Genomic DNA, 24,968 nt, shown 5'->3' with positions numbered 1-24,968 from the left:
CTTCACTCGGGGCTCTCGCTTGGCAACATCTTTAAATATGTAAAAATTTCACTGAGAATTTCAAATACTACTAGTTATATAAACACAAGGCAATGCATATAAGAAAAAATAACAGGTAGAAATGTGGAATATGTTTATATAATGAAGAACAACTCAATGATGCTGAAGTTTTATAAGGTATTACCAGGTATTAAAGATTATGGAATTAATGATGTAAATAACACTCGTTTGATTGGAAGGTTACATAAGATACTCAGCGTATTCCAGGTATAAAGAAAAACACCTGCGTATTAAGAAAATCAATGCTGTCTGCCGCAGTCATTATTCTTCATATCTCTTGTCACCGCGGATAGGCAAGATTTTAAAAATCAAGTCATTTGTTGCTAGAACCGGGTGATTTATTAAATGAATTTAGCTGGTATTGATTTCTTGGGCTGCCATGACCAGGATTTGGTAGATAGCTGCTTCAGCCTGTCATTATGTAATGGAATATTGTTTTAGACTTTTTCATGCCTGGTAGAGAGAGAGAGAGAGAGAGAGAGAGGGTACTTGTTATTAAGCTATCAGGAAGATGCTATGAGATCAGAATAAAAGTGATCTCTCCAGATAATGATGATATATGTACATACATACTGATAATGATTGAGATAAACTGTGAAGCATTTGAAATGTCAAACAAATACAAAACATGAGTGGAATTTAAAAACATATTTTGCTGAGTTTGAGTAAAAAAATGCTTACATAATTTATAAACTAATATACATATTGTCAAAATACTAATAACTGAAAGTGAACACTGAACATTTACATAAGAAAACAATATAACTGATTGCTGTTTGCATTTACTGCACTTTAAAATAAAGACATAACTGTTTGCATTACCATGATTACAGTGTTTTTTTCTGTATTTGTCTAGTTTAATAATTGATAACCATGATTGCCCCATTTTTTCCCCATTGAAGTTCAAAATTGATTATGACTTAATCCATTTTTATGGATTTTTTAAGACAGGAGCTAGCTATGACAGATTTAAAAACAAAACGAAAAACTCTGTCTGCTGTAGTAACTGGTCAGTGAGCAATATGTCTCATATTCTTCAGAGAAATACCCAGTAATGAATGACAATGATGCAAAAAATCTACCAATTTTACTTGATGTTTCCATACATTCTGAAATTACTATATATGTGTATATATGGCCAAGTGGTGCAGTGGTTCCTGTATCAAATCTAAGGCCAGCACACTCAGAGTGCTACACTGTATATGTTCTTTCATTTCAGTATAACATATGAGCATCTAGTTTACACTGCACACAAATGTCCTCTAAAGCAGATCTTTAATCCCCATCTGTTTCACATCATGGAAACCACATATAAATAAAAATCTAGACGTACAGTGTCAGATGACGGGGTTATTTTAATCAGCAGAGGCTGTAAGTACTAAGGCGAGATAGCTTTGTGGTCTCCAGTATATTACAGAATAACACGAGTTTTAGTCTGGTGTATTGCAGGTTCTTAAACCGTTGATTAACAGTACATATCTATTGATTAGACAGATACATAAATTCACAGCTTTTAGCAACAGGCATAAATAGCTGGACTATCTTCAAAGTCGTGCTATTAAGACGCTGAAGCAAAGTATGGAAAATAAGTATTCCACCCACCATGTAATATTAGTTTTTAACCAGGCTGTAATACCATAGATAGGTTTTATTGGAATAAGAAGGGTCTTGTGTTACAACTTTTAATTTTTTTCCCCTGCTAATTTTTAATAAACATATTTTGGTATACTGCAACATTAGACATGTTATTGATTGAAATATCACGTATATTATTAGTTTTCAAATTAGGGATTAATATGAGTTTGTCCAATACCAACATATTTCTCTCGTACAAGCTTTTAGCTAATAGTCTCACTGATGGGATCAATAGTATTAAAAATGTAGCAGCCTATTGCAGTGATGTTATACAGCAGAAAAGCAGTTCACAATATTCTCAATACAATCTATCCCATCAGTGATCAATCATGTAGGCAGTCATTAATTCTTGCATTAAAAAAGTGTCTGTTAGGTCTTTTGATGTACAATGGTTTGAGATGTAAGTGAATGTAAAGGGCATGATTAACGATCGGGGGACGCTGCCTTTATGGTTGGTTGGTTTGAATGCCAGTAAACCAGAAAATGAATGGAAATGCATGTGTCGACCGTTTATATATTACTCATTACACATTTATTTCATGAATAGAATGTCTGAGGATTATACCTTTAAAAATAACTCTTAATAACTGTAGCATCTTCTAAAGCAATTTCGTTGGAGACATATTTCTTCACTTGTTCATAAGTGCAAAACTTTAAAAGATTTTATGGCTTTTATAATATGTGTTTCATAGAGTGTCTATTCAAAGATACATTCAATCTATTTGATATCAAAGAAGATAGTTCATAACTGTTGCACACATGCAACTTAATTTAAATATCTTTGATCTTATTTCTTTCTGTTTTTTTTTTTGTGACTACAGTTACTAACTCTTGTAAAATATAACCTTTTGTTAAGTTAAGCTTTGAAATTGTAATCCAATTTAGATTATTTCTAAATACAAACTTCTGTATATTTAAACATGTCAAAAGCAGCAAGAGTTTGATGCCAAAAAAAAAAAAATGAATAAATAAAATTTTAAAAAATAATAAAATGATGTTAAAAAGAGAGTTAAAATAGATCTGTTGACAAGAAAATATATCAAATACATTAACAAAACAAGTACAGTAAAACTTCCAAAATCTTGCCTACAATGAAATCTTAAAAAAATCCTGTTACTTAAAAAAATCCTTTTCAATGTTCATTCATATGTATAAAATGTTTAATCCAGAATGGTTTCTTATCCACTAGATTTCCATAGAACCAGTGGTATTTGAGATTAGACAAAATTTACTGTAATTGCACTTATTTACATAATACATGCAAAACATACAGTATAGTAGAAGTTTAATGGATGTGAAAGGGTGAACAATGTATATGGTTGACAAAAGAATGCTGCTTCATAGCAGTAATTATTTTAGTGCCATTGCTTAGAAGTTCTCCAAAATTTTAAAGATATTCATGGAATTTACATGTATATACATGTTAAGATTTGTAGTGCTTTTTAATGACCATGTTAAAGAGTACATAACCCACAAATACTACATTAGAAAATATGTGTATAAAATAAAACATGTTTACAGAAAACATGCTTATAATGAATGAAATATTACAAACTTGTCTGTTATGATGAATTATATGTATTTGAAAAAAAAAATCATTCTTATTCATGCATTGGGATATTGCACATGTGTAGCCATGTTTTACTGTATACTGTAAAATCACATATTTTCGTGGGGTCAAAATTTCGTGGTTCGAGTAAAAACTCTTGGTTCGTGGGGATTTGAATTCATGGATGAAAAATTGTTGAGTAGTTATGTATGTAACATTTTACATTTTGTGGTGGACATGAATTCGTGGGTCTCTACATACCTCGAAAACAACGAAATTTAAACCCCCACGAAAATTTGTGATTTCACTGTATGTCTTTTATTGTTCGTATCCTTGCACTAGACATTACCTGAGCTGAACTTTACTGAATCAAAATCTGTTCATTGTTTGTCATCAATGTTGTTGCCATTGTCGTCATCCACGTAAATTTTATGCATTTTCATCTTCCCCAGAATAACTGGGCAAATTTCAACCAAACTTGGCATGGAGAATCCTTGGGTTTATAAATTAAGATAAAGAATCTGCTGATGAAGATCAAGAAAGACCATGGTTTCTCAGATGAATGTTGTGGCGTATGGGCCTCTTGTTACTGTATGTGTTGTTAGTTGTTTGCAATTTGAATTCTGTATTATTGTTACAGATTGTTAGCTTGGTTGGCTCAGTGGCTGCTCCAGCGATATGGAGGGGTCCTTGTGAAGATAGGAAGTGTGGGCCTCTTCAGCTGTAAAAAAGTCCAGATAACCATAAAAAAAGGCCTCTCTGTGGTGAGTTGGTGCAAATATCTGTACCCTCAATACCTCACATGTTATAGCAGTGGGAATTTTTATGGTCTATGTCTCAAAATAAATTTGCTTATGAAGTTAAACTCTTTCGCAGAATTTGAAAACTCAAGACTATTGCCATGTAGCTGCAGATCTCTATTGCTTTATATAGATGTATTTGTCTTTGACCATAATGCTACAGATCCCGTAATGCAAAAAATGTGTAATTTATGGCGCAATATTTTTTGCGCACTTTTTGGGAGGATTTCTCCACTTTCTAGCATTGGTCAATCAACTACCTTTCACTCCCTAATTCTAGACACATCCTGTAGCCAATATGTATATTTTATCCACCTCCCAACCATTTATTTTTGTCTCTACAGGCAATAAACTCTCTTGAAGTAAATTTTCAGCAATCTAACAAATAATTTTAATCAAGCGAGTTTATCACTTGTAGAGACGACTATAAAGGATTGGGAGATGGATAAACTATACAGATTAGTTAAATAATGTGCCTAGAATTAGGGAGTGAAAGGTAGTTAATTGACAGATGCTGGAAAGTGGAGAAATTCTCCCCAAAAATGCACAAAAAAAGACAAATATTGCGCCGCCACAGTAAAAGAGCTTGCACCTTTTTTTGCTTTATTTCGGGTTATAGCATTATTTTAGGTCAAGTGTTATGGTCAAAGACAAATAAATGAAATCATAGCGTTACAGATCTGCAGCTAATTGCCACAGTACCATCTGAAGAGCTTTAAGACATAGAGTATTTGATTTATTGCATTAATTTTAAACTATATGATAGGGACTTACTATTTCATAGGGTTATAGCATTATTTTAGGTCAAGGGCATTACTAAGGTCAAAGTAAAAAAATGAGCTATATATAGAATGACTTTTGCTCTATAATTCTCTCAAGCATACATTTTCTTGAAACAGGAGATAGAAAGAGCCTGGCTGTCCAGTGTGTTTTTTAACCAAGAGGTGAAGTAAGTTAAAGTGTATCAAAATTTTAACAGAAACTTAGTAAGATATCAGACTCATAAAACCAAAACTTTTTTAAATACAGTCAAACTTTGTTATCTCAATTCTAATGGGGCTGAGAAAAAACTTCGAAATATCCGGGGATTCGAGATATTGAGGGTAAAATACTTAAAGAATTTGTGGTTGGGACTTATGCGTCACTGCGACAAATCCATGGTATTCGAGATATCCGAGTTGAGATACCAAAGTTCCACCATAGTACTTTTGTGTCCTTGACATATACAAAAATAAAACTAAGTTTGAAAATGAAGAAAAAATTTCAGTTTAGAGTGTGTCTTTGTATTCATCAAAAGCTTTTTCGTAGAATAGAGCTGTGAAATTCCTGAATTTATTTGTTTATAACTGTCAGTTTAATAAGTGTAATATTACAAAACTCATTATCCAATCAGGAAACCCCTAGTGATATGTATAGAGGACATAAGAGTACAGGCTGATGTCCACCACGAAGAACAAGGATCCACTCCTCGATCTCAGGAGAGGAAGTCTGTCATCACCAAACTAGCTTACTATAGTCAGGTAATGTCCTAAACTAGCTTACTATAGTCAGGTAATGTCCTTAAGAAACATTGTCTGTAACCAAACTAGCTTACTATAGTCAGGTAATGTCCTAAACTAGCTTACTCTAGTCAGGTAATGTCCTAAACTAGCTTACTATAGTCAGGTAATGTCCTAAACTAGCTTACTATAGTCAGGTAATGTCCTAAACTAGCTTACTATAGTCAGGTAATGTCTTTAAGAAACATTGTCTGTAACCAAACTAGCTTACTATAGTCAGGTAATATCCTTAAGAAACATTGTCTGTAACCAAACCAGCTTGCTATAGTCAGGTAATATCCTTAAGAAACATTGTCTTACATGAAATAGTTACATTTGCCCCAAAGTAATTGCTACTGATTTATAAAGAGGCAAAATTTTCATTGAAAAAAAAACTAAGTTTTCTTACAAGATAGTCTGTGAATTTAATTTGCTCTTTTGTTCCATTTGATCTTGAATCACATTGTTTCTCCGTTGTACTACTTGTTTCTCCCACAATGCTCATTTAAGTAATTTTTATCTAACTTCATGTACATGTACTTTAAGCTTACTTTTTACCCATGGGGTCGTAATTCCATGGTACACCACACCACAATTTGTTTGGATTGCCATTTTAATTCTTATACACACTATAAGTATGCCCAGACAAAGATTTCTTTGGAAATAAATGGCCAAATACATATTGTTAATTAATAGGGTTATTTTTGCCATATTTTCTTTGTGCCACATCACATCTCTATTTTTAATTTAGAAAAAGAAACTTTACTAGTACTTTATCAAAATTTGCTATCTGGCCAGAAAAAGAAAGCATATATTTTTATCATCTTTGCAATACACGTGCCATTGAGTAATGAAGTCATGACCTCTCCGTTAAATAAAATTCTGGTTCTCTTTTAAGTTTTTAGGACTGAAAATCTCTAATCTCACTGTGTTGTTACTGAATACAATGATACAAGACTGCCTTGTCCACGTGAAAAGTGACTCTGTCAACCTGGATATCACAGTCACAGAGGGCTGGTGAGTAAAGAGTCAACTTAGGTATCACTGTGACAGAGGGCTGGTGAGTAAAGAGTCAACTTAGGTATCACTGTGACAGAGGGCTGGTGAGTATCTAATTGAATTAGGGGATATCTGATTAAAAAGTGACTGAAAGATGATTGATATTGGTTTTAGAGTGTCTTTTTATGGTGGATATCTGTATAAGAGTTACTATGTTTAAGAGATATCTGACTAAGATTGAATGAGAATCGATGGATATCTGTTTAAAATGACTGAAGGATAATCAATATCTGTTTAAAATGACTATGTATGGTAGATATTTGACAAAGAGTGACTGAGAATTGGTTGATATCTGTTTGAAATGACTGACAGATAATTGATATCTGTAAAAGAGTGACTGTGTGACTGTAGATATCTGACTGAAAGTGACTATGTATGGTAGATGACTGACTAAGAGTGACTGAGAATTGGTGGATATCTGATTAAGATTGACTTAGAAATGATTGATATCTGCTTAAAAATGACAGTTTTATGGGTTGATATCCAACTAAGTGACTATTCCATGGTAGATGATTAAAAGTGACTGAGAGATGATCGATATCGGTTTAAAGTGTATGGGAGGTATCTGTATCAAAGTGACTATGTATGATAGATGTCTGACTAGGAGGGACTAAGAGATGTTGGATATCTGATTGAGAAGCTTTGTTGTGGTTGGTATCTGATGAAGAGTGACTGAGAATTGGTGGATATCTGATTATTGAATTTGTTATATAAATGAAGAGTAACTGTATACTGGTAGGTATCTGATAAACAGTGATTTATGGATAGTAGGTTATGAGACACTGATGGACACTGATGGATGATAAAGAGATATCTGACTGAGGCTTAAAGATGGAAAGTTTCTTATTTAGATTGACTTAGCTATGGATTATTTTAGCCATTGAAGTGTGATAGAATTATTGAAGGAAACCCGTTGATGTAGTGTATTTTTCCCTTATAAGGAACATTTTGTTTTAAAGATAGACTTTTCTTTGAATTATGTTTTTGGTTATAAATAAGAATCTTGCTGATTACAATTGTTGAAATTATTTTTCCTTTTCCATTTTTGTAATCAACCTAATTATTTGTTTTGAAGCTATCAGCTGACATTTGATGTAGACAGTGTAAAATGTCAGGCCTTACGCAGTGCCCAGACAGTGAGTCTACCTACATGTTTATATTCTCATATTAGTGTTTAAAAAATATATTCTCATATGTATAGTATATTTAGAAAACTTAAGAGAACTTTGCTATTTTTGAAATGACTCAACATTCATCATCCATCATCATAATTTCTTATCCAAATCAAGTTATGAACTATTGTCTGAAATTAAACAATCTCCTTTACAGACAGAGAATATAGAGCCATGTCTAGCGGAAGCCTCCTGGAAGTTAATCCATGTCACAGGTCTCCTACACAGCAACACAAAAATTAAAGTAAATTTATAGATCTGTAGATGCTCTGAATTACCAAGATTTATCCAATAAAAAAACTCAATGTATAGTACATATATGTATTTGTATTGTGTAAAATGATAGGAATTATAGAAGTAAATCCAGTTTGAAGGAAAATAGTATTAAACATTAAAAAATAGTGCAGAATATAAATTTCTCTCAAATTTGTTATTTCATCATGTAAATTTTGTAAGGAAGAATTTTATGCATTGGTGTTTCCTATGGTTTTCTTTAGTCAGCAAGAATTTTGGTGGAGAAACCACAAGCAATGATGACAGAAGGTAAGGAACTCAATTTTTGGTAACAAATCTGTGAACATGCTCTTTGTCTTTGCTCTTTGCTGTAAGTTACAGTGTTTACATGTAATGCTCTCAATGTTTAAGACAAACACTATAATTGTATTTTACAGCTTTTTTAACAAGTTTACAAGATGTCCGCCGATCTCGCCTTGCCAATGCATTAACCAGAGAAGGTAAGATGTAACATAACGAAGGTAAAATTAATTAAGAACTTAATAAGGATTTGATTCACAATGAAGATTTATTGCTTATTGTTGGTCTGGTATATAAAGAAGACATCGATTTTTCAGAAAGACCTTCCAGCCAAAACCTTGCCTCAAAGATTCCATTAGAACAAATAATTCCAAATGTAAGAGACCATTGTAATAATTAGTAATAAAGTGATGATTATCTCACAAATGTTACATAAAATTAACGAAAAGAACATTCTAAACTATAAGTTAAAATGTATATTTCTTTAACTTTTTGTATTTATCATTATCATCAACAGGAAATTGGAATTGATGTTACAGATTTACACACAGTGATAGTTAGGGATAATAAACAAAGGTAATATAAATTTTTAACATCTTATATCGTGCATAAGATTAATTTGTGATTACCTAGTGAAGTAAAATCTCGTGTTATTTTATGGCTTGAACTTTGAAGTAATTTGTGGCATTATTTTGTAGAACACTAAGTATTAGTCTGAGAATGTTCCATACAGAATTCTTCAAAGGGAAGGGTTTACATGAAGTTAATACTAACAGCAGTGAGGAAGCAGTTCTTAACATTATTATAGATGGTAAGTATTTACATTATCATATTTATTAATATCACACTATTGACTTCTTAGTTACATTGTACATTCAGTATATTTTGTTTTCCTCTTCCAGACTTTCATACAAAATCTCCACAAGCCAGATTTGCCGATTTAGAAAAAATGAAAATCAAGTGCAAGGTATCATCTTTATAAATTCTCATTTTTCAGAGAAGTTTATTTAATTATTTTTTACATGTTAAACAAGAAGCTCTGAAAATAGCCGGAGTTTCCAGCTAATTACTCATTATATATCATGTAAACACGTTGTGATTTTCAGGTTGGGGGTGACTCTGTAGATAGTTCTTTAGCTGTCCATGGAGGCTACTTTCATTATCATCACGATGAAGTGCAATATTGGAGCAGTGTGGTCTGTCGATTAACTGAGGGACGCTCCTCCTCCCAATTATCAACAATGTCTACCAACTCTAGTCAACCATCATCTCCCTACAGGTAACACATCAAGATATCTCCCACATGTAACAGATATCTCCCTACATATAACACATCCAGATATCTCCCTACAAGAAACACATCCAGATATCTCCATACAAGAAACATCCAGATATATCCCTACAGAAAACACATCCAAATATCTTCTTACAAAAAACACATCCAGATATCTCCTTACAAGAAACACATCCAGATATATCCCTACAGAAAACACATCCAGATATCTTCTTACAAAAAACACATCCAGATATCTCCATACGGACAACAATCCAGATATCTCCATACAAGAATCATCCAGATATCTCCCTATATGTAATATATCCAGATATCTTCTTACAAAATCTCGTCCAGATACCTCCCTATATTTAGTTTGCTTTAATTATTTGTTTTCATTGAACATCGTTTAAGGTCCATTATATTTGAATAAATTAAATAATTTTGTCAATTTTCCAAGAAGCCGTAAATTTTCGGGAAAGAGACAGACGATATTGCAAGTGCGATTGTTGATTTGGATGCGTCTGATTGCATGCCAATTAATGCAAATGGTTGAAGACAAATGCTTTAAAAATCTTATGTCCATCGTTGCTCAAAACTACAACATAACATATCGTAATTCTATGAAATCTAGGATCAAAAAGTGTACGAAGATCGTATAAATCCGCTCTGTTAATTATAGGATAAGTTGATCAAGTTTATACCGTACATGTAGCTCAGACAACTTGGACGTCAAACATAGCGAACACTTACGGAACAAAAACACTGTGAACCATTTATGATTTTATTTCTCGTATTTATTTGATAAAAAATTTACAAAAAAATGTTAGATTAAATTTCTTACAAAGTGGTCATAATTGTTACAACGCATTTGCAGGTAACCTCCCATCGGTTTTATTTCTACAAGAGTTTACAATGTTTTACAGTCATCAATAAACTTGTTCATATTTATTTACACTTTTACAAAAAACACATAACCGAGTATCAAAAATTGACCGATTTGACATCCCTACAAAAAACACATCCAGATATCTCCAGACAGATAACACATCCAGATATCTCCATACAAGAAACATCCAGATATCTTCTTACAAAAAACACATCTAGATATCTTCTTACAAAAAACACATCCAGATATCTCCATACAAGAAACATCCAGATATCTCCCTACAGAAAACACATCCAGATATCTCCTGACAGTCAATCGAACCAGATATCTCCTTTCAAGTAACACATCCAGATATCTCCCTAAAGGTAACATTTCAAGAATTTTATAGATATCATTATCCTGATATCTCCCTGAAAACAACATCCAAATATCTCCCTACAGGTAACATTCAGATATCTCCCTACACATAACACATCCAGATATCTACTTACATGTAATTCATCCAGATATGTCCTTGCAAGTATATTGTTACACTTCCAGATATCTCCCTCATCTAGATTTCCAGAAAAATTTTTCATCGAAGATATTTTGATGTATTACACAAAAGGATTTCTTTTGAATGTCAAATGGAAATGTATTTTTGGTGTAAAAATTGGTTATATTATGAAACAAATTGAGAGAAATTTAAAAAGCAGTTTATTTTATTGGTGTTTCATACTGTGACTGGTGCACTTTATTGATGTAAAGAAAATATGCTCTTTTCTGAATTATTTTGACATGCATGCATTTCCAGATCCAAACTGCGGGATTTTCTACACAGTCGTGAGATTTCATGTGTTGTTAATTTAAATGATGTGTCGTCTGCTGTGTCATCTGCTATCTGTTCTGGTCTTCATTTTGGTGTCCTCTCCACACAATTCTCATTCACTGTCTTTCCTGGAGTGGCAGGTTAGTCTCAGGTTTATTTTGTCAAACTTATCTTGAGTACTGTTTTATATTTACATGTCAAAATATATGTCATGATTGTACAAATGACTCCATAAATTTAAAACTTTGTTTCCAACAGGAGACGTCCAGCAGGACCTCTCCTGTCAGGTGGAGGTAAATACGGTGTACTGTCAACATATGGAGAGCACAGTCACACCCGACACACTGCATCACCAGCATCATTACTGGGACCACCCCATCTACATAGATAAACTGGTTCTAAAGGTTAGTACCACTTCGTTACTGGGACTACATAGATAAACTGGTTCTCAAGGTTAGTATCACTTCAACAGAAGTAGGCACTGGCCAGGCACACAGTTTGTGGTATGTGAGATTGCAAATGATGGGAAAAAATTAAAAAATAATATGGATCTCCAGAATACCTGTATAATATTTTCATGTTACCTATAAGTACATGTAACACTATGTAATATTTGGTACGTCAGATGATGAAGTCGGGGAGTGAGGTGGAGGTGACAGCGATCGTGATGAATGGACAGCTAGAGTGGTCCTCCAACACCGTCAATGTCCTCCTCAGCTTTCTGAGCTCCCTACAGAGATCGCGCTCCTACTCAGGGGAGATCAATCTACCAAGGTCCTCATCCAGGGCTCCAATGTCAGGAAATACAGCATGGAAAGTACCTGCCAATTTAAAGGTCACTATCAACTTTGAAGCATCTAACACAAGTGTGTTCATCACTAATAATTATAAAGGTGAGAGCTTGGTCAGACAAACATTTGATAATTTGTTTTGCAATTTTTTTTTGCCTTCTCAGTACCTCTTGAAATATTTCCGCATTTTGAGTAGAAAATAAGCTGTTTTGTGTTACCCAGTAATGCAGGTAGAATATTTTTTACAGAGATATTTTAAACTTAAGCATTTAGGGATATATTTTTTAAAAATGTTGGGACATGTTTAGATGGTGGAAAATGAATTGTTCAATTGATTATAGGCAGCATTTCAGTTTTAAACACTCTACCAAAGAGATTAAATTTTAAAAGAAAGAAATATTTTTAAAAAATTGTTTATTTTGCAAAAATTATGGACTTACCAGTTATAGAAATTGTAATTAGCTTTCATGTTTCTGATTGATTAGTTGGTTAGCTGGTTAAACGTTGTCATCCCTAAAAAAATATTTCAACTTTATATTGTAGTTGGCTTGATGCTACGAGTGGACAGCATTATTGTGTGTAGACAACCTTCACAGATAGACATGGCTATCGAAGGGGTCAAGGTCATGGCTGTTCAACTCAAAGATCAAGTAAGCATTGAGGACATCTGTGAGACATCTTTTTTTTTCTGTTTTACAGAGTGTAGGTGCTTTTTTTTGGGTGTTTCGGTTCATTATGATCTTTTTGTGCTTCACTTTGTTACAGTTTGTAAAACTACAGAGTTCCAGTGACCTTCGCAGTCCAGCTGTCCACATTCAAAAAGTGGAAATTGTTTTATCACATACTCGCAATGTGAGTTTAGAAATTCTATATTACAATTAGTTTAGAAATTTTATCAGACGGTCAGATTATTTACTGTAATTCAAAGATTACCATGGACATGGACATCACAATTTCTTAGACAATTTTTGTTTTAGTTAAGGTGCTTATAAAATGTGATTTCATGATTTCTTATTAGCTGTTGATGTAATCTTTCCAGACATTGGACGTAAAGGTGACCCAGAGTTTGTCTTGCCACTGGGAGACTGGTCATCATATGTGTATTATTCAGGCACTGGAAGATACGAAGGAACTCGTAGCAAAATTCAAAGGTATTTTATTATACCCCCTGCAAACGAAGTTCCTGGGGGTATAATGGAATCAGCTTGTCTGTCTGTCTGTAGACAAGTTTTTGTCTGGACCATTTCTCGGAAACTATTGGAAGGATTTGTTTAAAAAAAATAATGATGAACTTGTTACCATTCTCAAAAAAATATGCTGCTTGAAGAACATGTATATTATCAAATGCAATGGAACTTAAATGTCAAACTCAGCAGATTGACGGTACAAAAGTTTATAATACATCAAGAACCTTACGTCTCCCCTCAAGTATAATCTTAAATACGAAAAGCCATTAAACTGTGTGTCTTGTTTTTAACCACCAGTTTCATTCAAAAATTCAGTTGCCCCAATGCTAATCATGGCATTTCTCTCTTAGTTTAATAACTAGCCAAGTGTTTCTGCTCTAGGACAGTAAATAATGACCTGATTTTTATTCCAGAATTTAAGAAGCCAAGTCCACTTTTAAAGAACACCTCGGCGGAGATTAAAATGAAGATCAATGTGGGGGTTACAGCTAGAGTGTCTCTCACACTGAAACTGGCACACAAAAGAACGTAAGTCTTGAAGTACATTCATCTATCTAGAATTTCCCCTGTCACTGATACATTCCAGTACATGTGCAGCTGTAGTTGTAAACTTGTTCCTTGTCCTTTTCAGTGTAACTCTATTGGTGGAGGGCCTGGTCTTCAAAAGATCTGTGGTGGAAGTCCTAATGGAGATCAAGAATTTAGTCATTCAGTGTGATAAACACAAAGTCTTCCATATAGAGGTAAGGCAGGTCAGATTTACTGTGCAATCAAAGAAGATTCATACATTTAAATATGTAAAGTGAAGTGTAACAAATATTTCTTTTCAGGAAGTGTTGTTTGCTGCTATGGGAGATTCGTTCTTAATGAAGGAAAGATCTATTTTTGGGGATCTCACATTACAATCTAACCGTTCCTGGCAAGTTCATAATTTTGTAATTTTGACTTTAAATGTATGCCACAGGATGTAAGTGCTCAAAAATGGCACATTAAAATATTCTAGACATATATGTTTCTGTACGGAATAAATATCCTTTGATGGCTGTATTGGCTGAGCATATTTTAATTTCTCTTTTGAGTGATTGCAAATATGTTCATGCAGCATTAAAAATTTATTTATTTCTGCATTATTTTGCAGGAATATATCATTTTCAACCTTTAAGGTTTTCTTTCCCTTTAACTACAACTTTGCTGAGTGCTTTGATGAGGTAAGAAAAAAATTTAGTGAAAGAGTTTAGATTGATACCAAGGAGAGACATTTATGTTTGTCAATCAAGGGCATATAAAGAAGTCAAAATTACAATTAACCGATCCAAAAGGCAAGAGATACAGAAGTTAATGATGATCCTGTATGTGAGATGATATCTATGACAGCTTTATCTACCATTCAAACAGAATTAAAATTAATTTTACATGTATGTTTTTTTTTTGTTTTTAAGTTTGTCAATTTGTTTAAATGGTGGAAGTTGGTTCACAACATACAAAAGAAGCCATTTACAGTGGACAGTAAACTCCCTCCTGATCTCAGGATCAAAGCTAAGGTACATATATACATACATGTATCTTAAATATATACCTTTTTATCAGATGTTTGAGGCATTTTAATCCTACATTTTATTTTTGTACATATTTACATGCTAATGCAAGTTCCATGGGGTTTATTTATAGTTATTCATTATACAACTGAGTGATGACCCATTTGAGGTTAAGTTAGGAGATAATTACGATTTACTGAAAGATGAAAGCAGCGAGGGCATCAAACGGCGTCAAGTACTGGACCAAAAGATTCAGGAGACGAGAAGTCGTGTCATCATACCTGGTAATCAATAAAAATTTCAGAATCCATTGCGTATATCTAGTAACATGCAAGACGCTTATAAAATTAATCTTCCCTAAGCAAATTAGACTAGTACATGTTTTATGAACTAAAGTGATTTTAATTATAGAGGTGCTTGACTGGGTGAGCTAAGTTTAGTTGAAGTTTTGCAGTTTTTCTTTTTTAAAAAGTGACTGTATATTATGCTATAATTTTATACACGGATACATGTAAGAAATGTTTTGGATGAAATTCTTGTCAGAAATATTGCAGAATTAATTTTAATTAAATGCTTTTGACAGCTGATAAATTACAAGAGCTGTATGCTTCCCTGGCCAAGAAGAACAGCGAAATCTACATTCAGCGATCTCACCAGCTGTATGCTCAGACACCAATGAGACGGAAGCTGTTTACGTGGGCCATGGAGGACATTGAAATCCTTGCTCTGGCGGACCTATCATTCCACGGCAAAGAGAACGTGGTAAAGCACTTACGGGAAATTGACAAGGACAGGTAAGAATTCTCATATTGGAAACTGTATTAATGTAATATTAATAATGGTATAGAGGTTCAGTGTAAGCTTCAGTTCCTAATTGGTTTTAATTGTACTTTGTATTAACAGTCTGTACCCTGCTGAAGGACTAGACTGAATGGTCAATGTCTGAGTTATTGTATTTTTATTAACTTTGTATTAACAGTCCGTACCCTGCCGAATAAACAGTCCGTATCCTGCTGAGGGACTAGACTTTGTGACCCTGTGGTGTAGAATGGTCAATGTCAGCCTCAGTACCTGGTTGATCACTATGCGGGACTATCCCCAGCCCTGGCTGGAGGTCAAGGACATGCATCTGTGGGGTAGGCTCATTGGAGCCGAGCAGGAGGGACTCAAAAGAGGTCTGTAAAGTTTATACTTGTATGACTATCACATCCATTAAAACTTCTTGAGAAATACAGCACAACCATTAAAAGTTTATTGTGAAAATCTGCACTTTGATACTAAAGAATATATAACTATGCGTCACGAGTTCATGTGCCTTGTTGTCAGAAAGCCCTTGTTGTGTGTTGATTGTAGCTAAGAGGTCCTGTACCGTGTCAGTGGGAGAGCCATGGGGAGATATGACTGTGGAGAGAAACCTACCCGGTCTAAAGTTTTACCATGACTTCAGCTGTGGTGAGTACTGCTCTCAAATTGTACCATGACTTCTGCTATAGACTTTTTATCAACTATAGAATGTGCATTCCTTTCAGATGTACAATCTTGGATAATGGCCTATGGTGCATGCTGGGAACCAGCTATGGCTCAGTATAACCTGTCCATGGATCTTGTCAACAAACCCTCGGTTGACCCCAGTCGACCCCTCCCCTGGTGGGACAAGATTCGCCTCCTCCTGCACGGTCGACTGACCATGTCTGTAGACCAGATGAGCTGGCTTTATCATGCTTCATTTGATCCATACAACACCACGGAACTGATGGACTGGTCCTGGAGTAACCTCATTTTGGACTGGACCAATGGTAAACAGACTCCTATTTATAGTTTAAAGTCTTTAAAGATCCTGATTAATATATAAATATCTTTTGATGTAAAGAGGAAGGAGAAGATATTTTGATAAATGAAAAAAAGTTATTGATGTAGATTTTTTTGTAGAATAATTCATGTTTCTGTTTTCAAAATTATTCAGATTTAGTTTGTTATACAGTATTTACAATTACAGCATGGTTCAGATTAAAAGGTGACTTGGACATTTATGCAAGAACAGCTTCCAAATATGATGATTGTAAACTTCTTCATCTTCCAAAGCTTAATCTTAGGTATGTATGTGGTTTGATTTGTACATTTATTCACCCCAAATACTGTAAATTCACTTCTTTTACATGTTTTTAGTTAGAGTCATTGATTAGAGATAATTTAATACATGTTCTAAAGAGGAGCTTCAGACTGTAGTATAAAAGATTAAAACATTTCAATGTTGATGTGAATTTATGTATCTCTTCATCTGTTCACACCAGGAAAACTATAGACCCCCCCACACACACACACCCACACACACACAAATGTGATTCCCCTGAAAATGGTGACACCTGATCTGCCCATTTGATAGCTTGACCTCATTGAGACAAACAGTAAACAGTTGTCTTGCAGTAGCAGTATTGCTTTCTCCTCACAAGTTTCAAACTTTACGTATGTTCAATCTTAAATTCTAACTCCAACCCTACAGAGTTTCAAAGGCAGAAAAAAAAAATGTCTTAAGCATTTTAAAGATAAAGTTGCATGTGTGGCACAGTGGTTAAAGCAATTGCTTTTGAGTTACAAAATTAAGTCTGATCCTTATGTCACTGTCTCTAATCTCACTGTGGGACATGGAGACTGGTTCTTCAGATGAGACCATAAATCGAGATTCTGTGGTTCAGTAGGTGATTGCACAAAAAAATACTTATAAATTAGATATATAAAGTAAAATTTGCAGCCCACCAACTGTATGAAATGGTGTCGCAATACATGTGTATAAGTGAAAAATTCTGTAAGGGGACAATAAACAACAAACAAACCACAGTTTAATTGGAGCTCATATCTGATAGAAATGTTTCTTACCACAAAGTATTTGCTGAGTAAGATAAAATATTATCAAATGATCTAAAACAGGTATTGTGTATTCCTTAGAAAAGTACTGCTCTGTGTTCCTAAGAAATATAGTTATTAGAGACCCAGACCAAAATGAGTGTTAGATTTTATGACTGTCATATGTCATACTTACTCCATCTGCCAGCAGTTATATCTCATGCACTCAGTCTGACTTTGGATTTTCTTTCACAAAACGTATTAGAGGTAAAGTAAATAAGTAGGGCAAGCTTATTGGTCAGCCCAAGAAAGACTTTGCCAGAATTGTTATTTATTAGAAAAAATTTTATATTCCCTATTTATTAATTCTCACTTGGCTTTCAGTATAAGGTTTCAGTCTTTTATTTTTAGTGTGAAGTTGGGTTGGATTTGTCTTGGTGATGCCAATGATCACCACTCAGTCATGCCGTGTGCCCCTGATAAAGTGCCAGAGTACTCACTAGAGGTAAAGACCTGACTCTAAATATTGTACCAGAGTACTCACTAGAGGTAAAGACCTGACTCTAAATATTGTACCAGAGTACTCACTAGAGGTAAAGACCTGACTCTAAATATAGTACCAGAGTACTCACTAGAGGTAAAGACCTGACTCTAAATATAGTACCAGAGTACTCACTAGAGGTAAAGACCTGACTCTAAATAAAGTACCAGAGTACTCACTAGAGGTAAAGACCTGACTCTAAATATTGTAACGAGACCGAGGGTATCGTGTTATAATTTACTCGTGGGCCGCTATTAGTTTTCTGGTCACTTGGTCGAGATTTGATGGTTCTGTTGGTCACAGTTTATATAATGGTTAATAACCAACTTTTGGTCACTTATTTGGTTGATGTAATGACCAACTTTTGGTCACCTCTTTGGTTGACGTAATTACCAATTTTGGTCACTTCTTTGGTTGACGTAATGACCAATTTTTGGTCACTTTAAATAATGTTTGTTAGGAATAATACTTGTTAAAAGTTTATAACATTTATTAGGACGATCAAATGGTTCACTTATAAACACACAGAATGGTACACTGTAACTTGGTTGGTACAACGTTATTTGGTTAACAAAAAGGTGACCAACCGATGGTCAATCCAGGACGTTCCTAAAAACTTGGTTCCCTTTAATGGTTTCGTATACATAGACTTGGTACCATCTTATAACCGAAGTATACGGAGTCGTTCCCCAAGTGACTTACCAGGGAAGGCTGTGTGCTGCGAGTCGCTCCCCACAGCCGACTGAAGTCTAAACCCAAAACAGCTGGTTTATATAGACAAAAGTTGTTATGATGACGTAAGAGACAATAAGATACCTATATTACGTCACAATCAATACAATCAATAAGTTAGCGGGTTTTGACCAACAAAATTATACATACTAAAATAATAATAATATAAAACATACAAAATACATCACTTTGTCTTTAAATTATACAAGTTAAGTTAATAAAGTCATATTAAATCAATTAGTGTTCATTTCTTTTGTTAACTATTCATTGACAAATATTTACGTAGTTTATAAACATCGGGTTCAGGGTCCATTTATTCCGAACTTGTAAACAAGAGTTAACCCGAATTTCACAGGTACACTTCGTGAAACGTAACGATATAGTACCAGAGTACTCACTAGAGGTAGAGACCTGACTCTAAATATAGTACCAGAGTACTCACTAGAGGTAAAGACCTGACTCTAAATATAGTACCAGAGTACTCACTAGAGGTAAAGACCTGACTCTAAATATAGTACCAGTCACTAGAGGTAAAGACCTGACCCTAAATATAGTACCAGAGTACTCACTAGAGGTAAAGACCTGACTCTAAATAAAGTACCAGAGTACTCACTAGAGGTAAAGACCTGACTCTAAATATAGTACCAGAGTACTCATTAGAGGTAAAGACCTGACTCTAAATATAGTACCAGAGTACTCACTAGAGATAAGACCTGACTCTAAATATAGTATCAGAGTACTCACTAGAGGTAAAGACCTGACTCTAAATATAGTACCACACTACTCACTATAGGTAAAGACCTGACTCTAAATATAGTACCAGAGTACTCACTAGAGGTAAAGACCTGACTCTAAATAAAGTACCAGAGTACTCACTAGAGATAAAGACCTGACTCTAAATATTGTACCAGAGTACTCACTAGAGGTAAAGACCTGACTCTAAATATAGTACCAGAGTACTCATTAGAGGTAAAGACCTGACTCTAAATGTAGTACCAGAGTACTCACTAGAGGTAAAGACCTGACTCTAAATATAGTACCACACTACTCACTAGAGGTAAAGACCTGACTCTAAATTAGTCCCAGAGTACTCACTAGAGGTAAAGACCTGACTCTAAATATAGTACCACAGTACTCACTAGAGGTAAGACCTGACTCTGAATATAGTACCACAGTACTCACTAGAGGTAAAGACCTGACTCTAAATTAGTACCAGAGTACTCACTAGAGGTAGAGACCTGCCTCTAAATATAGTACCAGAGTACTCACTAAAGGTAAAGACCTGACTCTAAATAAAGTACCAGAGTACTCACTAGAGGTAAAGACCTGACTCTAAATTAGTACCACAGTACTCACTAAAGGTAAAGACCTGACTCTAAATATAGTACCAGAGTACTCACTAGAGGTAAAGACCTGACTCTAAATATAGTACCACAGTACTCACTAGAGGTAAAGACCTGACTCTAAATATAGTACCAGAGTACTCACTAGAGGTAAAAACCTAACTCTAAATATAGTACTAGAGTACTCACTAGAGGTAAAGACCTGACTCTAAATATAGTACCAGAGTACTCACTAGAGGTAAAGACCTGACTCTAAATATAGTACTAGAGTACACACTAGAGGTAAAGACATGACTCTAAATTAGTACCAGAGTACTCACTAGAGGTAAAGACCTGACTCTAAATAAAGTACCAGAGTACTCACTAGAGGTAAAGACCTGACTCTAAATAAAGTACCAGAGTACTCACTAGAGGTAGAGACCTGCCTCAAAATATAGTACCAGAGTACTCACTAGAGGTAAAGACATGACTCTAAATATAGTACCAGAGTACTCACTAAAGGTAAAGACCTGACTCTAAATAAAGTACCAGAGTACTCACTAGAGGTAAAGACCTGACTCTAAATTAGTACCACAGTACTCACTAGAGGTAAAGACCTGACTCTAAATAAAGTACTAGAGTACTCACTAGAGGTAGAGACCTGACTCTAAATATAGTACCAGAGTACTCACTAGAGGTAAAGACCTGACTCTAAATATAGTACCAGAGTACTCACTAGAGGTAAAGACCTGACTCTAAATATAGTACCAGAGTACTCACTAGAGGTAAAGACCTGACTCTAAATATAATACCAGAGTACTCACTAGAGGTAAAGACCTGACTCTAAATATAGTACCAGAGTACTCACTAGAGGTAAAGACCTGACTCTAAATATAGTACCACAGTACTCACTAGAGGTAAAGACCTGACTCTAAATATAGTACCACAGTACTCACTAGAGGTAAAGACCTGACTCTAAATATAGTACCAGAGTACTCACTAGAGGTAAAGACCTGACTCTAAATATAGTACCAGAGTACTCACTAGAGGTAGAGACCTGACTCTAAATATAGTACCACACTACTCACTAGAGGTAAGACCTGACTCTAAATATAGTACCAGAGTACTCACTAGAGATAAGACCTGACTCTAAATATAGTACCAGAGTACTCACTAGAGGTAAAGACTACTCACTAGAGGTAAAGACCTGACTCTAAATAAAGTACCAGAGTACTCACAAGAGGTAAAGACCTGACTCTAAATAAAGTACCAGAGTACTCACTAGAGGTAAAGACCTGACTCTAAATAAAGTACCAGAGTACTCACTAGAGGTAAAGACCTGACTCTAAATAAAGTACCAGAGTACTCACTAGAGGTAAAGACATGACTCTAAATTAGTACCAGAGTACTCACTAGAGGTAAAGACCTGACTCTAAATAAAGTACCAGAGTACTCACTAGAGGTAAAGACCTTACTCTAAATAAAGTACCAGAGTACTCACTAGAGGTAAAGACCTGACTCTAAATTAGTACCACAGTACTCACTAGAGGTAAAGACCTAACTCTAAATATAATACCAGAGTACCCACTAGAGGTAAAGACCTGACTCTAAATATAGTACCAGAGTACCCACTAGAGGTAAAGACCTGACTCTAAATATAGTACCACAGTACTCACTAGAGGTAAAGACCTGACTCTAAATATAGTACCAGAGTACTCACTAGAGGTAAGACCTGACTCTAAATATAGTACCAGAGTACTCACTAGAGGTAAAGACCTGACTCTAAATAAAGTACTCTAAATAAAGTACCAGAGTACTCACTAGAGGTAAAGACCTGACTCTAAATAAAGTACCAGAGTACTCACTAGAGGTAAAGACCTTACTCTAAATAAAGTACCAGAGTACTCACTAGAGGTAAAGACCTGACTCTAAATATAGTACCAGAGTACTCACTAGAGGTAAAGACCTGACTCTAAATATAGTACCAGAGTACTCACTAGAGGTAAAGACCTGACTCTAAATATAGTACCAGAGTACTCACTAGAGGTAAGACCTGACTCTAAATATAGTACCAGAGTACTCACTAGAGGTAAAGACCTGACTCTAAATAAAGTACCAGAGTACCCACTAGAGGTAAAGACCTGACTCTAAATATAGTACCAGAGTACCCACTAGAGGTAAAGACCTGACTCTAAATATAGTACCAGAGTACTCACTAGAGGTAAAGACCTGACTCTAAATATAGTACCAGAGTACTCACTAGAGGTAAGACCTGACTCTAAATATAGTACCAGAGTACTCACTAGAGGTAAGACCTGACTCTAAATATAGTACCAGAGTACTCACTAGAGGTAAAGACCTGACTCTAAATATAGTACCAGAGTACTCACTAGAGGTAAGACCTGACTCTAAATATAGTACCAGAGTACCCACTAGAGGTAAAGACCTGACTCTAAATATAGTACCAGAGTACTCACTAGAGGTAAGACCTGACTCTAAATATAGTACCAGAGTACCCACTAGAGGTAAAGACCTGACTCTAAATATAGTACCAGAGTACTCACTAGAGGTAAAGACCTGACTCTAAATATAGTACCAGAGTACTCACTAGAGGTAAAGACCTGACTCTAAATATAGTACCAGAGTACTCACTAGAGGTAAAGACCTGACTCTAAATATAGTACCAGAGTACCCACTAGAGGTAAAGACCTGACTCTAAATATAGTACCAGAGTACTCACTAGAGGTAAAGACCTGACTCTAAATATAGTACCAGAGTACTCACTAGAGGTAAAGACCTGACTCTAAATATAGTACCAGAGTACTCACTAGAGGTAAAGACCTGACTCTAAATATAGTACCAGAGTACTCACTAGAGATAAGACCTGACTCTAAATATAGTACCAGAGTACTCACTAGAGGTAAGACCTGACTCTAAATATAGTACCAGAGTACTCACTAGAGGTAAAGACCTGACTCTAAATATAGTACCAGAGTACCCACTAGAGGTAAAGACCTGACTCTAAATATAGTACCAGAGTACTCACTAGAGGTAAAGACCTGACTCTAAATATAGTACCAGAGTACTCACTAGAGGTAAAGACCTGACTCTAAATATAGTACCAGAGTACTCACTAGAGGTACCAGAGTACCCACTAGAGGTAAAGACCTGACTCTAAATATAGTACCAGAGTACTCACTAGAGGTAAGACCTGACTCTAAATATAGTACCAGAGTACTCACTAGAGGTAAGACCTGACTCTAAATATAGTACCAGAGTACTCACTAGAGGTAAGACCTGACTCTAAATATAGTACCACAGTACTCACTAGAGGTAAGACCTGACTCTAAATATAGTACCAGAGTACTCACTAGAGGTAAAGACCTGACTCTAAATATAGTACCAGAGTACCCACTAGAGGTAAAGACCTGACTCTAAATATAGTACCAGAGTACTCACTAGAGGTAAGACCTGACTCTAAATATAGTACCAGAGTACTCACTAGAGGTAAAGACCTGACTCTAAATATAGTACCAGAGTACTCACTAGAGGTAAAGACCTGACTCTAAATATAGTACCAGAGTACTCACTAGAGGTAAAGACCTGACTCTAAATATAGTACCAGAGTACCCACTAGAGGTAAAGACCTGACTCTAAATATAGTACCAGAGTACTCACTAGAGGTAAGACCTGACTCTAAATATAGTACCAGAGTACTCACTAGAGGTAAAGACCTGACTCTAAATATAGTACCAGAGTACTCACTAGAGGTAAAGACCTGACTCTAAATAAAGTACCACAGTACTCACTAGAGGTAAGACCTGACTCAGAAAAAGAGCACAAGCTTTAATTCAGTTCAATCAAAGAACAGGAAAACATTCTGATAGGGAACATGCTTATAATGAACTGACCCTGCAAGAAGTGATTTTCATTTCCCATGACTTTAAGAAAAGTTGTCCATTGCCTCCACTTCACTACAAGCATGTTTTACTGTATATAGTTTGTTATTTTGTTTTATCAGTGTTGTTTATAGATGTGATGTTATTATTATGCTGTATATTAAATGATACACTTCTACAATTAAATTTTTGGTTAGGCTTCAATTCATGTTAAATTCAAAATAAAAAATTGTCCTTACAGGAGCATGATTCATTCCGAGCTTTCAGATCTCAGAACCTAAATCTGGAGATTTCCATGGATACAAAACCAAGTAGAGACAACACTCTGAATATTCCTAGCTGCCTTTTTTATGCCAGCACTCTCAAATTCTTGGATAAAATTGGGGTAAAATATGAATGAGTTAATAAGAATATAAATTAGGGTCTTATCACACAGACTTTGGCTCTATGTATTGATGACTATGTTTGAGTAAATATGTTAATTAAAACATAGAAGTTACACAACTTTTTTATATTAACTAATCTTACCATTTACAAGCAATTTATTTGGCACTTAAAGACAAAGATACTTCTGTATATAATGAAGTCAGTAAAAACCTGTTTTCAAGATATGACTTCAAAAGTCTTTGTAAAATACTAGATGGTTTAGGAATATAAATACATTTTGAGTATTGAAAGATCATGTTTTGTATTTCTGGGTGCCATAAATCTTATTTCTCATAGTGCTACAGCTAGTTTTTCAATTCATGTGCATGTCATAAAATGTGAATAAGCAAAATGCAGTGAAGTACATGTATCTTGCA

General features: G+C 34.8%; 1 protein-coding gene across 1 annotated transcript in view; it reads left to right on the top strand.

Moving 5' to 3' along the window:
* LOC134253339 (protein hobbit-like) overlaps positions 1–24,968 on the top strand; it is a 48,696-nt gene that overhangs the window by 9,083 nt on the left and 14,645 nt on the right. The window contains exons 2-33 of the mRNA XM_062735869.1: positions 3,885–4,008; positions 4,944–4,993; positions 5,438–5,564; positions 6,481–6,599; positions 7,717–7,777; positions 7,971–8,057; positions 8,311–8,356; positions 8,485–8,547; positions 8,665–8,723; positions 8,865–8,923; positions 9,046–9,158; positions 9,250–9,314; positions 9,454–9,626; positions 11,303–11,457; positions 11,576–11,721; positions 11,943–12,210; positions 12,652–12,758; positions 12,874–12,960; positions 13,148–13,259; positions 13,709–13,823; positions 13,927–14,038; positions 14,126–14,214; positions 14,434–14,503; positions 14,735–14,836; positions 14,964–15,114; positions 15,414–15,624; positions 15,833–16,005; positions 16,184–16,282; positions 16,360–16,626; positions 16,827–16,923; positions 18,083–18,176; positions 24,407–24,550. Of these exons, the coding sequence (XP_062591853.1) occupies positions 3,885–4,008; positions 4,944–4,993; positions 5,438–5,564; positions 6,481–6,599; positions 7,717–7,777; positions 7,971–8,057; positions 8,311–8,356; positions 8,485–8,547; positions 8,665–8,723; positions 8,865–8,923; positions 9,046–9,158; positions 9,250–9,314; positions 9,454–9,626; positions 11,303–11,457; positions 11,576–11,721; positions 11,943–12,210; positions 12,652–12,758; positions 12,874–12,960; positions 13,148–13,259; positions 13,709–13,823; positions 13,927–14,038; positions 14,126–14,214; positions 14,434–14,503; positions 14,735–14,836; positions 14,964–15,114; positions 15,414–15,624; positions 15,833–16,005; positions 16,184–16,282; positions 16,360–16,626; positions 16,827–16,923; positions 18,083–18,176; positions 24,407–24,550 (3,745 nt within the window). The remainder of the gene's footprint in view (positions 1–3,884; positions 4,009–4,943; positions 4,994–5,437; positions 5,565–6,480; positions 6,600–7,716; positions 7,778–7,970; positions 8,058–8,310; positions 8,357–8,484; positions 8,548–8,664; positions 8,724–8,864; positions 8,924–9,045; positions 9,159–9,249; positions 9,315–9,453; positions 9,627–11,302; positions 11,458–11,575; positions 11,722–11,942; positions 12,211–12,651; positions 12,759–12,873; positions 12,961–13,147; positions 13,260–13,708; positions 13,824–13,926; positions 14,039–14,125; positions 14,215–14,433; positions 14,504–14,734; positions 14,837–14,963; positions 15,115–15,413; positions 15,625–15,832; positions 16,006–16,183; positions 16,283–16,359; positions 16,627–16,826; positions 16,924–18,082; positions 18,177–24,406; positions 24,551–24,968) is intronic.

Source organism: Saccostrea cucullata, unplaced genomic scaffold, assembly GCF_032062105.1.
Source record: "Saccostrea cucullata isolate Sc308-1 unplaced genomic scaffold, CSIRO_AGI_Scuc_v1 ctg176, whole genome shotgun sequence".
Lineage (NCBI taxonomy): Eukaryota > Metazoa > Mollusca > Bivalvia > Ostreida > Ostreidae > Saccostrea > Saccostrea cuccullata.
The sequence above is the reverse complement of the archived record's forward strand: the minus strand, read 5'-3'. Positions and strand labels throughout refer to the sequence as shown.